The sequence below is a fragment of the Castor canadensis genome, chromosome 10 (assembly GCF_047511655.1).
Source record: "Castor canadensis chromosome 10, mCasCan1.hap1v2, whole genome shotgun sequence".
Classification (NCBI taxonomy): Eukaryota; Metazoa; Chordata; class Mammalia; order Rodentia; family Castoridae; genus Castor; species Castor canadensis.
Genome location: NC_133395.1, coordinates 18,942,245 through 18,957,254, shown reverse-complemented (window position 1 = coordinate 18,957,254; position 15,010 = coordinate 18,942,245). Strand labels below are relative to the sequence as shown.

The 15,010-nt window shown below is 37.3% G+C and overlaps 1 protein-coding gene across 3 annotated transcripts in view; it reads left to right on the top strand.

Annotated features, from left to right (window-relative positions):
- Positions 1 to 665: 665 nt before the first annotated feature.
- The window catches only part of Gpc5 (glypican 5), a 1,368,088-nt gene continuing 1,353,743 nt past the window's right edge, over positions 666 to 15,010 (top strand). For all 3 annotated transcript variants that reach the window (XM_074043147.1, XM_074043149.1, XM_074043150.1), the window contains exon 1: positions 666 to 1,198. In XM_074043147.1, the coding sequence (XP_073899248.1) occupies positions 1,018 to 1,198 (181 nt within the window). In that variant the 5' untranslated portion in view covers positions 666 to 1,017. The remainder of the gene's footprint in view (positions 1,199 to 15,010) is intronic.

The window sequence follows — 15,010 nt, the reverse complement described above, 5'->3', positions numbered from 1 at the left end:
AGAAACCCTTTTGAGCACTCTAGTTCTCTGAGCAACGTTTTAAAGAAATTCCATATGTGATAAAGTTCAGAAAGGCCTCCATAGATACAAAGTGCTGAAAATGTGAGACCAAAGAGTGATTAGAGAATTAACTGGAAACTCACTATGAAAATAAGAATGTGATAATGTTTGATTGCAATTCTATGATTTCTAAACTCTTTCAGAAAATCGTAATGTAGAAAAACATTTCAAAGTAGAAACATAAAGCATTTAAAAATAGCTTCTCCTGTACACTGTTTTGAAACCCAAATGATATTAGGTCTATTCAAAAATAGTTTTGCCTTATGTATTGTGCCTAGGTCCATTTCATGAAATCTAAATACAAAATCCTATATACAGAGGGCCTTGATTTATAGGGGAATGTTTTATTTTAGTTCCAGTCAGTGTTTCTCATCTCTTTCCTGATCCCCTTCATACATTCTCTCCTCTTTTCCTTGGGCGACTGTTTCCCGGAATGGACTGGGAGGGCGAGGTCTGGGTTTCCCTTTATTTATTTGGTTCTTGGCTCCAGTCGTGCCACACCAGCGCTGGGCCCCAGTGCCAGGCATCTCAGCTGGGGCGGGGAGCCGGGGGCGTGGCCTGGCTGGGGCGGGACAGAGGCTGGGCTTCTCCGCGGAGCGCGGAGGGCCGACACATCCCAGGTTAGCAGCAGCGAACTGAGCCTGCCGCTGCTGCGGCCGCAGCTGCCAGATCTGGATGCTCCTGGGCTGTCTGCATCTCTAGTGCTCTCTTCGCCCGCTCAGCATCAGCTCGCCTCGCCAAAGACAGACACCTGGCGGGGCTCAGCCTGAAAACTCGTGTCTCAGCCTCGGGGCTTCTCAGGAGAAAGCCAAGTGCTCCCAGGTGAAGCCCGAGTCCGAGCGCAGACGGGCAGCGCGCGTCTCAGATCGCACCCACTGGGAACCGCGGCCGCCAATCTTCTTCCAGTGCCTGCAGCGCCCGGCGCGCGGGGAGAGTGGAGTCCACTGCGGGGAAGGGATGACCGGGACACCGATGATGGACGCACAGACCTGGAGCGTGGGTTTTCGTTGTCTCCTCCTTTTGGCTCTCTTTGGGTCTACCCCAAGCGAGGGCGTGGAGACCTGTGAAGAAGTTCGGAAACTTTTCCAGTGGCGAGTTGTGGGAGCTGTCAAGGGGCTGCCAGATTCGCCACGGGCAGGTAAGGAGCGCTTGGCAAGCTCTGGGTAATGTGCCTTCGTGTGCGGTGCGGGAGGTCCTCTGATCGCCACCCTCCCAGGCTTTCAGAAGAGGTGTCACTTCGTGGAAAGATGACCTTTTGGGCCCTCCAACCACGCAAGTTGAATCCCATCTGGGGATGTTCAGTGCGAGAGTACGAAACGTAGAGCAGCTCAAGGGAGTCCCATAACTGCGCCTGCGGCTACTGGAGCGCTGGGCGTTTGCCTTCTGCCCTGGGTCTCTTAATCTAGGAGGATGCTTCGAAGGAGCTAGTAAAGCAGTGATCTGGGGACTGAGGGCCTGCTCGCGTTTCTGTTCATAGAAGGAATTTCACCGAGGGTCCAGGGTGTGTTGTTTTTTCACAAACTGGAAAGAACTGGGTTATCACCCCCAAATTTGATAATAAAAACACAAACATTAATTGTACTCCTTTGCTTGGAGACTGGAGCACTAACCAGCGCAGCTGATCTTTTCTGTAATTAGCACGCGGACCTTGCCCATTCAGAGAGAGGTGACCTTTAGCTGCCCCTCAGCGTCTTGGCACCAAGACTTCCTTGCAGGAACTAGAACTGCCCAGTGTGTCTCCCAGAATCACAAGGTAGTTTCGAGCCTGAAAGATGTTAGGGCAGCAACAGACGATCAAATGGAGTATTGGGGAGCCACTTAACATGGATGAGATATACCAGAGATTCAAAATAAAAGAATATAGTTAATGTGGCCAGTGTAGATCATGTTTCCTGTAAACGCCTTTTGCCTGCACTTTCGTATCCCTGCCGCTCAGTTTTTGGTCTGCTGGCGGGAGTTCTAGTGCTCTTTTTATGTGGAAGAGTAAGTCTTAGCAGTCTAATGCAATAGCAGGTGTCTGGAGCTAAATCCAATCTTACTGGAGCAGTGCATCTCCTTAGATGTGTCTGAAGACAACACGCAGAGAAATGAATGCTGTAAGGTTGTTGGTTAAACAAAGAATTTATGGGAGATGCTTGAATCTAAAATCCATCCCCTGCCCGAGTTTCCAATGCAAGGAGACTTGCTTTTAGCACTACCTAGCTGTTGCACCTTTGCTTGATTGCTTTTCTGGCAGTGAATTCAATTCTTATCATCCATCCCAGGAAGAAAATCAAGAGTGTCTGGGAATTCTGAACCTATTTGAGTTTACACAGCAAGTCTTAACACACAAATATTTGTTTGAATACCTATTTAGTATTACCAGATGCAAATAGTTGATATTCCCAGTTTAGGGGAATTACTCTCTCTTCAAACAAATACTCCCTTCTAAATATGTATTTTCTTATTTCAGTCCATTCTTTCTTTAAGAACTAAGTCTCATTTAACTTCTGAAAAAGTCAATGTGTGTGTGTGTGTGTGTGTGTGTGTGTGAATGGTATTGAACCATGAAATCTTCACTTGAATTATTAGATTTTACTCCTCAAATACTATAGCTTTGACTGATATATTCAGGGAATGTTGACATCTCCTCAATAAGGCCTTGATCAATCCCTTCTTGTATCTCAGTATTTCTGGTTTCTGTTGCACACAACATATTGACTAGAGGTATTGCATTTTATTTCTAAAACATTGTGTGAATCATTTCTTTTGAAGAAGAACTTTCCAGAGTATTGTTTTTTCTAGAGATAGAATTTTGTCAGGTATAAGGGAAAACTGAAACTGTGCCCTCCAGAGAAGGAAATGGTTGTCCTTATTTGCATTTGATACAAAGTGCCAGGGTGGTAACAGCATCTCTCTCCACATCATTCTGCATTGATTCCTCGTTGCTAGTCCACTTTTTTATCTGTGGCATAGGTAATAGAGAAATCACAACAGCTCCCACTAGAAGAGCTGGCAGAATTGTACTTTTAGAGACATCCATCAGTGGTGCTTGTGAAAAGAAATACTAAATTCTTTTGATACTTTCACTAAGAAAAGTCATGTGAAGGTGTTAAGCTGATTTTGACTAATCCAAAAAAAGACACTTGTATGAATTTGATATAAATCTAAATTTTTCTTGGGTCTGTGCTGTTGGTCATTCATTTGAATAATCCAATAAAAAAAAATCAGTGATTTAACAGTGATTTCTCTCTTTCTACTTAAAAAAATCTCATCCCCAAATTGAATAATTCACATACACCATATGTTTCATAAATGCTTATTTTTGTATTCGTATGTAATCTATGATGTTTAACATGACTGAATATAGTAGTTGGGTATCTTATTTTCTAAAATTATTTTCAATCATAGTTAATAAGTAGTAATTTCCATAAATATCAGTATTCTTTTTAAGAAATGTATTTATTGAGCACACAGCCTTTCATTGACTAAACTAATATGTTTAATTTGGTATTTGATTTTCTTAGAAGTATATTTATATATATTTTTGTATTTCTTGTCACAGTGGTTTATTCTTGAGAAGTCTAGCTAAAATGACATTTTATAATATACAACCAGATAGAAATAACTTTTTACATTTTCCTGCATTTGTGATTTTTGCATCTTCCAAAAAATATATTATCCAATTTGAAATTATTAAAATGGTGAAAACAGTCATTTAAACTGCTTCTCAGTTTTCTCTCACCTTTGTTCTCTGAACTGCTCCAATTCTTTTAAGCTGATTGAGCTCCTAAGGATGTTTGGATGAGAAATGTAAAAAAGGAGAGAAGGTGTAAATGTGATTAGAATTACAGATTTCCCTGTGTTCCTATTTTATTTCCTAAGTAGTAGTCAAGGTGCCCTTTGCTCTTGTTTATTTTATTCAGAAAAGAATTGCTATTGGAAGTGTCTTTTAAAGCCCTTTTATTTTTATTTTATTTATTGGGGAGGAAAGACAGGCTTTCCCTTTTAAATTCTCCTCACACATGCATTGTTTATGCATGTATTATTTTCTCTTTTAGAGGATAATTCAGAAAAATATAAAAAACCCCAAGACTATCAGAGAAGTTATGTACCAACTAGTTTTTAGTGAATGCTTGTTGCTAGTCACCATTTCATTATTATAAAAAATATCTGAGTCAATTAACATAATGAAAATAAGTTTACTTTGGTTTATGATTTTGGAAGCTCTAACCCCAGTATCAAGTGGATATATTGATTTAGAACTTTGGTAAAGCAGCTTATTGTGGTTAGATCATGTAGCAGAAAAAACTGCTTACTTTATGAGCCATGAAGAAAAGGAATGGAGAAGAGACCAGGGCTTTACAATCTCATTTGAGGACACACCTCCAATGACCTAAGAACCTTCCACAAGGCCTCACCTCCAAAAATTCCATTGTACCTCCCAATAGTGTCACTCTGGGAACTAAGCCTTTAATATGTGGACCTTTGAGGGATACTCAACATCCGAACTATAGCAACAACTTTTCCATGGTAGGTTTTGGATATAAATGGAATAATAATTTGATGTGGTAAAATGAAATTCTAACACTATAAGACACTTTTATATGTTCTATAGTATTTGTTTTGTTTTAAACTGCTTTCTTTGTAATTAAATCCTATCACCCCAAGGACTTATTTCAAATCTTGTTTCTGCTATTTCTAGTGCACTACATTAATAAGTTGTCATTTTTGACTTTTGTTTCTCGTCTGAGTATTCTGGAAGGATAGTTACTCAGATGGAATGAGATAACGTGTAAAATGATGCAAATCCAGGCACATTAACTGGCACATTGGTGGCCCTGGGGTTTGAACTCAGGTCCTCATGCTTGTTAGGTAAGTACTCTCCCACTTGAGCCCTTCCCCCAGCTCATTTTTGCTTTAGTTATTTTTTGGATAGGATCTCATAGTTTTACCTGGGGTCCGACTCAGTTGTAATTTTTCAGATTTTTAGATTTAGGTCTATTTATATCATAAAAAATGAATGATGTTTTCAGTCCATATGATTTCTAGAATTAGAACCTATGTTTCTATCTGAAACAGCATTCGTTATTAGGTGGGGTAAATATTTGTTTCTTCTTCTGAACTAGTAAAACTCTAAGGTAGCACCACTGCTAGGTGCAACATCCATAGCCTTACCTCTACTGCCACTGCCATTCTTCTGTCTGTGTTTAGGGAAGCAAAATCGTGTGCCTAGTGTGGTTTAAGGATCAAACAATTAGGTGGCTGCTGGCCATAGTCACTCATAGATAGTAATCATAAATTGGTGGTCTTGTCTCATCATCATTTTTTACGCAAGTTGATCATGTTGAGTAGTAGCCATCAAAGCCCATTTTCATCTTCAGGGCAGTTTGTCACTTTCCCTCGTGGAAAGGCCAATGTGTGAGTAGATGTTCAAGAAAGGATGTGTTCCATTTTATCTAAAGCTTCAGTGAGCTTGATGATGGAGAAAGTGAAAATGATCTACTTTAAGGACATAGAATATCCTTGCCTACTGGGGACCCGAGTTACGCTGATCACACCCTGTTCCCTCATAAATTCAACTATAAATATTGCTGTCAAGTATATATACTCTTTGTCAACTATAAACATTACACATGTCCCTGTCCTCCCTCCATCTCATAATTTAAGTTTCTTTTTGCCAGGGTTCAGATAACCTGAATTTGTTTAATTGACTTTAAAATGGATAAAATTTGGGGATTTTAAGAATGACTTTTTATACTCATCCCTGACTACATTATATTTGCTTGTTTCCAGCCTGTAAAGTCTTTCTGAATATGCATTTTTCTTGCCCCATATGTCTGTGTAATCTGTTTTCCATGTTGTCCTCATATTTGATAAGAATACTTTCTAAGCCTGTAGCATCTCTTTTATTATTAACTGATAAAACCAAGAGCAATAATCTTAACTAGGTGCCTCTCCTAAGTAAACATGATTTTTAAAATGAATGTTCTCTTGATAAAACTATCCATTTTATTAAAATGAAGTAATGGGAGACCAAACAAATGCCAGTTAAGTAACAATAACAATTAATTTTAATAAGTAATAGTCATTTTCCATATCTACCTTACTTTATAAAAGCCTGACCTTCAGCTAGAAGAAAAGACAGTACCAGCTGTGCTCTCAATTCTTCCATTGTCCATCTTTAATAAAATTCAGACTTCACTAATTATACTGTTACAATCACCCGAAATGATTATTCATTCTTCTACTAATCACAGTAAATAGCAGTTTCTTATTTGCTGAATCACATCCACATATAGATACCATGTTAAGTAGTATATATTATGCATCTTTATGAAAAAAAGAAGATGAGAATTTTTGTTTCCATGGTTTTATGAAAGAATACACATTCTCTTGAAAATTTAAAGTTCCAAAAAATACAAAGAGAGTATAATAATTTTACCATTCCAAAATAACCAACAACATTCTTTTTGCATTCTCTTTTTAGTATCTTCATTAAACCTCTGTTAAACACATAAATACATATTTTTGAAGCAACATAGAACCATTTTTCTTTCTTTATGACATTTGTCCAGTTACAAACATATTGGTATTTCCAATTTCTTATGTTATTAAATATTTTAAAGCATATTTTGGCTGTATAATACTTTATTGAAGCACTATAATGTGAATTAAATTTTCCTTTGATGCTACAAAAGTAGATTTTCAGTATTCACTACCATAAAGTCATACCACTAGGACATAAAAAGTGACTATACAAAGCTCTCACTCCACTCCTGGCTTTGCACACATGATCTACATTCATTCTATCCTAGTGTTATTCAGCCTCAGCACCACTGATGGACAGTTGGGGATGGACAGTTCTTTGTTGGGGGGGTTATCCGTGCACTGTAGGGTGGTTAGAAGCATCTCAGACTTCATTTACTAAATGCCAGTAGCAGTTCCACCACCTCCCCGATCAAGTTGTGACAGTGTCTCCAAACGTAGGCACGGCAGTCAAAGTCATCCTGGTTGAGAAGCCAGTGTGTGAACTGTCAAAACTATGAGTCCTTCACACACATGGACTTATAGGCACACAAAGGTTTTTACAGCTGGTTTGTTTGCTTCAAGTGCAGCTTAAATCAAGGTTCGTTAACGTGAATTACTCTAGATTTTTTTCACCACTAGTTTGTGTGCATGTTGAAAATGGAGAATATATCTACTGGAGCATGTGATCCACCTGTGCTGCCACACAGGATTCCACATTCAGAAGGACCCTATCTTGTTTTAATGTTCTGTTGTCAGTATTTTGAAATTTGAACATAGAATCCACATTGTCTTTCTGCATGGGGCCCTGCAAATGACATAGCTGGTCCTGACATGTACCTTAACTCATTTTCTGTTAACTAGAACAGAGCTAAGCACAGAATAAGAGTTGAAATATTTATGAATTTAGTAAAGCTACAGAAAGCATCTTGCTACATTTTGAGTCTCTCTTTTTCTTTAGTTAAACTCTAGAGATAAGTCCATGAATATTGAATAGCTAAGATATTTGCTATCTGCCGACGGTGGGTTTTTTTTTTTTTTTTGATGTTTTCATGGTGTTATATACATGGACTAAAAATGGGCTCTCTCATTCTGTTTTCTTCTTCATAGATGGCTGGAACCATTAGATCAAAGCCCACCACGACCCAACTTAAAAGTTTTACATACCCAATTGATTTAAGTAGAGCTCAAATAAGCAAATTTTTAGCCTTTTAAAATCTTCTGTTTCACATATCTCACGTTACTTCACCTAACATCTGCAAGCCATAGATAAAAAAAAAAGAAAAAGCCCAGGAGCTTAGAAAAGACCCTAAAGTATTGCCATCTCTGGAAGTTCTCTGGGACCCAGAAATTTCCCATCTTGCTGCTGAGCCATATCACACAGGCATAGTGAGCCCTGCTTCAATTCTCTTCTCTCTCAAGAGTTCCTATAGGCATTTTCCCTGCTGTGGTAAACCTCTCCTGATGTGCTTGGCGGGTTTTCTGCTGTTAGGGACACCCCTCTCAGGCAAACTATTAAAGCACCATCCAAATAAAGCTCATTGTGTATTCCTTCCACCTTATGGTCTTGTCTTTTCCTTGATCATCCCTGATGTTCCAAGACTCAACACATATGGGTTAATATTTAATTATTTGTAATACAAAGTAGGGACTCACAATAATAATACTGATTTTATATATATTTCTTTCCCTTTACTATACTATTGGCTACTTGAGAGCAAGATCTGCAATTGATTTCTTTTTTGTTCTGTTATTAAGCCAACTTTAATAAACTTATGTATGTATTATGTAACATTTTTTTGAATGGAGTGAGTGAATTGCCAGACAAATGTCTGTAAGAGACTTTCCTCCAATTCCCTGCTAGGAAAGGAGAAGTATTTAATGTTTAAGTGATTCATTTGCACAGCAGGTATAAACCATCATATAACTAGTGTGACTGATCTGTCTTAGGGCATAATTGACCATTACTAAGAGACTGGAAAAATAAAGGTGATGAAATATAACTTGCATGTCTCTCTGTATTAGTTGGTTTATGTTTTATTTCGATATATATCTTGCAAAATGGTATTTTCCATGAAAAAAGTAATAGTAAAGAATATTCAAATGATTCCATTTATTCCATCTTCCACCCTTGTTAAATCCATATTATGTATGTACCTATGGAATTATTCCTGAACTGTGAGGATCATTGTTTGTTAAAGGATACTGACTTGGAGTTTAGACACCAAGTAGACAAAGTAGAGTGACCACAGACTTAATAATAAAACAATAAAGTGCTATTAAACCACAAAACATGCTGTATGGTAGAAGCCATAATCTGTCTCTAAAGTGTTTCCAGCAGTTTCACATTTAGAAATTCTTAGCCTTTTTCCAAATTTACTTATTTTAAATTGCATTTGCTGTTTACAACATGATGATTATATATATTATGGAATTGTTATATCTAGATAAATATGTGTTACCTCACATTGTTACCATTCTAACTTTAATTTTGTACCATTTCACCAATATCTTAATTGGCCCAGCTTCTGCTAATCACAATTCTACTTTTTTTTTTAGTGTAAGATCAACTTTATTAGATTTCACACATGAGTGGATCATGTAACATCTGTTTTTTGTACCTGGCCTATTTCACTCAGCATAATGTCCTCCAGGTTCATCCATGCTGTTGCAAATGGCAGGACTTACTTTTGTAATGGGTGAACAGTATTGCCTTGTGTGTCTGTACTACATATTCTTCATCCATTTATTGGTTGATGGACATTTAGGATTACCTAGTCTTGAAGAAATGTTTCAATGATACTTTAGAAAAATTACTATTTTATTCTATATGAAGTATGATTCATTATTCATGATAAAACCTCTAAGATAACTAGGAAGAAAAGGAATGTACCTCAACATTATGAAGGCTATATATGACAAACCCATAGCCAACATCATATTAAATGGGGAAAAACTGAAACCATTTCCCCTAAAGTCAGGAATGAGACAAGGATGCCTACTCTCCACACTCCTATTCAACATAATCCTGGAATTCCCAGCCAGAGCAATAAGGCAAGAAGAAGAAATAAAAGTAATACAAATAGGTAAAGAAATAGTCAAAATATCTCTATTTGTAGATGACATGATCTTGTAACAAAGATCATGTCATCTACAAATTTGTGGATGACATGATCTTTTGGAGTACCAGAAGACTCCACCCAAAACCTCCTAGACACCATAAGCAGCTTCGGCAATGTAGCATGATACAAAATAAATTTACAAAAATTGCTATCCCTTCTATATACCAACAATGAACAGATAGAGAAAGAATACAAGAAAACAATTCCATTTATAGTAGCCTCAAAAAAACCAATCAAATAGCTAGGAGTAAACTTAACAAAGGATGTAAATGACTTCTACAAGCAGAACTACAAACCACTGAATAAAGAGATAGAAGAAGACTACAGAAGGTAGAAAGATCTCCCATGCTCATGGATTAGCAGAATCAACATAGTAAAAATGGCTATGCTACCAAAAGCAATCTGAATGTTCAACACAATGCCCATCAAAATCCCAATGACATTCATTCATCACAAAGATTGAAAAATATACAATAAAATTCATTTAGTAACACAAAAGACCACTAACAGCCAAGGCAATACTGAGCAAAAAGAGCAATGCTGGAGATATCACAATACCTGACTTCAAACTATACTACAGAGTCATAGCAATAAAAACAGCATAGTACTGGCACAAAAACAGATATGAAGACCAGTGCAACAGAATAGAGGACCCAGATATGAATCCACGCAGCTGTGCCCACCTTATTTTTGACAAAGGTGCCAAAAACACACCATGGAAAAAAGACAGCCTCTTCAACAAATGTTGCTGGGAAAAGTGATTATCTGCCTGCAGAAAACTGAAACTAGATCCATGCCTGTCACCCTGTATCAACTCAAAGTGGATTAAGAACCTTAATATCAGACCTGAAACCTTGCAGTTAGTACATGAAAGAATAGGGAATACCCTGGAAGCAATAGGTATAAGCAATTACTTCCTCAGCAGGACTCCAGCAGCCCAGCAACTAAGAGAAAGGGTGGACAAATGGGACTACATGAAATTAAAAAGCTCTGCACAGCAAAAGGAATGGTCTCTATACTGTAGAGAACACCCACAGAGTGGGAGAGAATATTTGCTAGCTATATATCAGACAAAGGACTAATAACCAGAATATACAGGGAGCTCAAAAAACTAAACTCCCCCAAAATTAATGAACCAATAAAGAAGTGGGCAACTGAAATGAACAGAACTTTTTCAATAGAAGTCCAAATGGCCAAAAAACACATGAAAAAATGTTCACCATCCCTGGCCATAAAGGAAATGCAAATCAAAACCACACTAAGATTCCACCTCACTCATTTTAGAATTACTACCCTCAAGGACACTACCAATAAGAAATGCTGGTGAGGATGCAGGGGAAAAGAACACTCACACACTGCTGGTGGGAATGTAAGCTAGCACAACCACTTTGGAAAACAATATGGACGCTTCTTAAAATACTAAACATAGATCTGCCATATGATCCAGCAATCCCATTCCTAGCTATATAACTGAAGGAATGTGACTCCGGTTATTACAAAGGCACGTGCACACCCATTATATTGCCTCACTATTTACAATAGCCAAGCTATAGAGACAGCCAAGATGCCCCAATACCAACGAATGGGTTAAGAAAATGTGGTATTTATACACAATGGAATTGTACTCAGCCACAATTAAGAACGAAATTTTATCATTTGCAAGTAAATGGTTGGTTCTGGAGAACATCATCTTAAGTGAAGTTAGTCAGGCTCAGAAGGCCAAAAATCACATGTTCTCCCTCATAGGAGTGTTATAGACCTAAAACATATGCAGTAATATTATTGGACATGGGTCACACACTAAGGGGAGAATGCGCACGGGAGGAATAGGGAATGGGAAGGAAACCTAAAATTTGAATGTGGTTGATGTGCTCACTGTAGAGTAGTGTAGATAGTAATCTTAAATTTGCAGAGACCACTATAGGAAGGGGACCGGGAAGTAGTGAACAGGTCTGGTAGAGATGAACCAATGTGGGCTGTAATACAGAAGTGCATGGAAGCAACACTAGGAATCTCTCTGTATAGCTATCTTTATCTCCAACTAGCAAAAATGCTATGTCTTTCTTATCTCTTATGCTTTCTCTTCAACAAAATCAGAGAACAAAAGTGCAAAACAGGTTCTGCCCGGAAGTGGGGGGAGGTGGGAGGAGGTGGGAGGTGGCCCAAACAATGTATACTCATGTAAGTAAATGTAAAAATGATAAAATAAAAGATAGAAAAATTACTATTTTTTCTATATGAAGTATGATTCATTTATTTAGGATATTTATAAGACACATGAAGAAATTTTACCTAAATAGAATTGCATAAGTCTGTGATAATGAGACAAACATGTATATAATAAATCTGAAAACATATAAAATAAAATTTACTTTATCAATTTTTACTTTTACTTACATTGAGTATATGTTATTTGGGCTGCCCCTGCTTCCCCCTTTCTGGGCAGAACCTCTTCCACTAGTATTTTTGCTATCACCATGCTTTAATTAGGGGCCTTTTTGTGGTTGAATTACTCAGTCAGTTTGCATCTACTCTTGTTCCTTGCACGTTCATTCCCTATTGGATTCTAAGCTGAATTCCCAATAAAACTCAAATCTTATTTTAATTTTTTTTTGTTAATATTTCAGTAATTTCTCATTGCCTTTTTTTTAAAAAAAGAATATGAGTGTATTTAAATATATAACTTCTGTATAACAGAGTAACATTTCATACTTAAATAAATAGTAGAGGGAGCACCATGCCATTTCATCTTTAAGTCAGACCAATTAAAAAGTTATTATCCTTAATCATAGATGAGTTCTTATAGATTGGCAACAAAGACATTAATGTTCTGAGAGAAATAGAAAAGAACATAAAGAGGAAATTCAAGTGATATAAATGGCTATGAAGAATATATGAAGATGATTAAACTCAGATTAGCAGAGAAAAAATAATTATTTGGGAATATCTATAGGAAGTGGTGTGTAGTGTGCCCTCATCTCCAAACACTGAGGACGGATGAATCCTGTCTTCCCATTCAGGAGGAATTCTGAAATTATGACTCAAGATCCTAATTCATGAGAAAAGTATTCTGACAAAGTAATTGGATGAAATTTAAATAAATTTGTATGTAAGTATGCTTATTGCACACAAAATCTGTAGTTAATTTAAATACCCTTTGTTGTCTACCAAATTACAAATTATAGACAATAATGTGGACTTTATAAGAGAAGTAAAAGTATATAACCAAAGTAGACATGGTGGAAAGGAGAAAACAAGTTATGTTCTTACTTTAAAAACAAAAGCAGGAAGCTTATCATGTTTTAACTTATGTATGGACAACCCTTTCATAATGTTCACAAAATGTCATTAACAGGAGATAATATTTGGTAATAGACTTTGAAGAAGAAAAAGTGGTTAAGAAGTAAAAATATTATACTTCAAAAATTTTTATTTTCTTTAATTTCTTCAGAAAGATGATTTTTTTTTTGGCAGTACAGGGGCTTGAACTCAGGGTCTATATACCTTGAACCGCTCCACCAGCCCTCTTTGTGTTAGGTATTTTTGCGATAGAGTCTCATGAACTATTTGTCTGGGATGGCATCAAACAATAATCTTCCTGATCTCTGCCTCCTGAGTAGTTTAGGATTATAGGCGTGAGCCACCAGTGCCCAATCAGAAAGATAATTTTTAAAATAAATCATATCTTTATCTTGTGAAAAGAGAAACTCATAATGTTTGTGAATAATATTTATAGGAATACTGAGATGAAGCTTTTGTAACTCCACCCTCCTGAACTTTTCTGTTAACACCTTTAAGCATACTAGGATGGATTCCAGTGGAGCAATGAGAAGAGTCAGCCCCATTGTTCTTTATCCTACTAGTCTTGACTTTGATGTAGCTCACCATCCTCTTCATGATCTAGCATCTTCTTTAGTGTCATTTGTTCTCTTTCTCCCCATTTGTAAGGCTCAATCAAAAAAATTTTTTTTGAGGTACTAAGATTGAATGTAGGGCATTGACTTGCTAGGCACGTGTTCTACCACTTTTGGCCATGCCTCAAGTCCTTTTGCTTTTCTCTTGTTTTTCATATAGTGTTTTGTTCTTTTACCTAAGCTATCTTTGGATCACAACCCTTGTACCACTGCCTTCCAAGTAGCTGGGAACACCAGCATGTACCACCATACCTGGCTTGTTTTTGAGATTAGGGTCTCTCTAACTTTGCCAGGACTGACCTCAGGCCTGGACCTTCCTACCTCTGCCTCTAGAGTAGGTGGGATTATAGGTGTGTACCACCATGCTTAACAGAAGGGCCAGTCTTTGGTATTGAGCTACTATGAGTAAAATTATTCCTCACAAATTATCCCTGGCAATGAGGTACTCTAAACTAACTTCAGAGCCAGTAATTTTTCTAAAGTCCTTTCTCAATCAGAGCGCCTAATCACAGCCATTTCTTTAAGTGTGTATTTTTCAGAGCAAGAAAACATCATTTCACTCTTGGACTATTATGTTTGTCTGTGGGTTTTATTTGTTCTCCTCAGAAGCCATTTTCCATACTTTGTCAAGGGTGATATTTATAAATGATAAACAGAAGACCATTGATTGTCTAAAGTAGTTCACACTTTCATAGTCAAGTGACAGAAGCCAAACTAAAACTGTCTTTAAAAAAAGAATACATTGAATGCATATCGAGGCATCTCAGTGTCGACACATTGAAGACAAAGGAAGGGGGAGGACAAAAATGGGCTAAATAAATGAACCAGGGATAGTACGCTTGCAACTCTCTTACTCTGGGTGTTTATAGGATTGCTATAGAGCAGGCTTTGTCACATAGCAAAAAGTATGGCTACCATACCTTCTACCAAAAAGAAGAAGTTATTCAACTTTCTAGATGGCAAGTTAAAAGAATTCAGGAAGGGAATCATTTGTCAACTTTTTTCATTAACTGTAAAGATAGGTTGTGTGTGGTGAGGAAGAGATCTTAGAGAAGCTGTGCGAGCTGTCTGTACCAATCCAGATGTATATGATACATATCTGAAACATCCTTCATAATTCCCCAGTACTTAAGGCAAAAGATCAAACTCTTGTGTATTGCATTTAAAGTTCTAAGTGATACGATTCCTTCCTCCTTTCCAATTTTTGTCTCCTATGTCCTTCCCACCCTCCTTCCTGTTTTGCCTTCCTTGTATGAGATGTAATTTACCATTGGCCCTGAGCGTCCCTACATGCTTTTAATAAGATGCCAACAATGTGGGCCTTTCTCAGTGTTGTGTTTACAAAAGGCAAAGAAACTGTATCCTTCCAGGACAAGGAGAAGTATTGCTTAAGCTTACTGTAAAAGT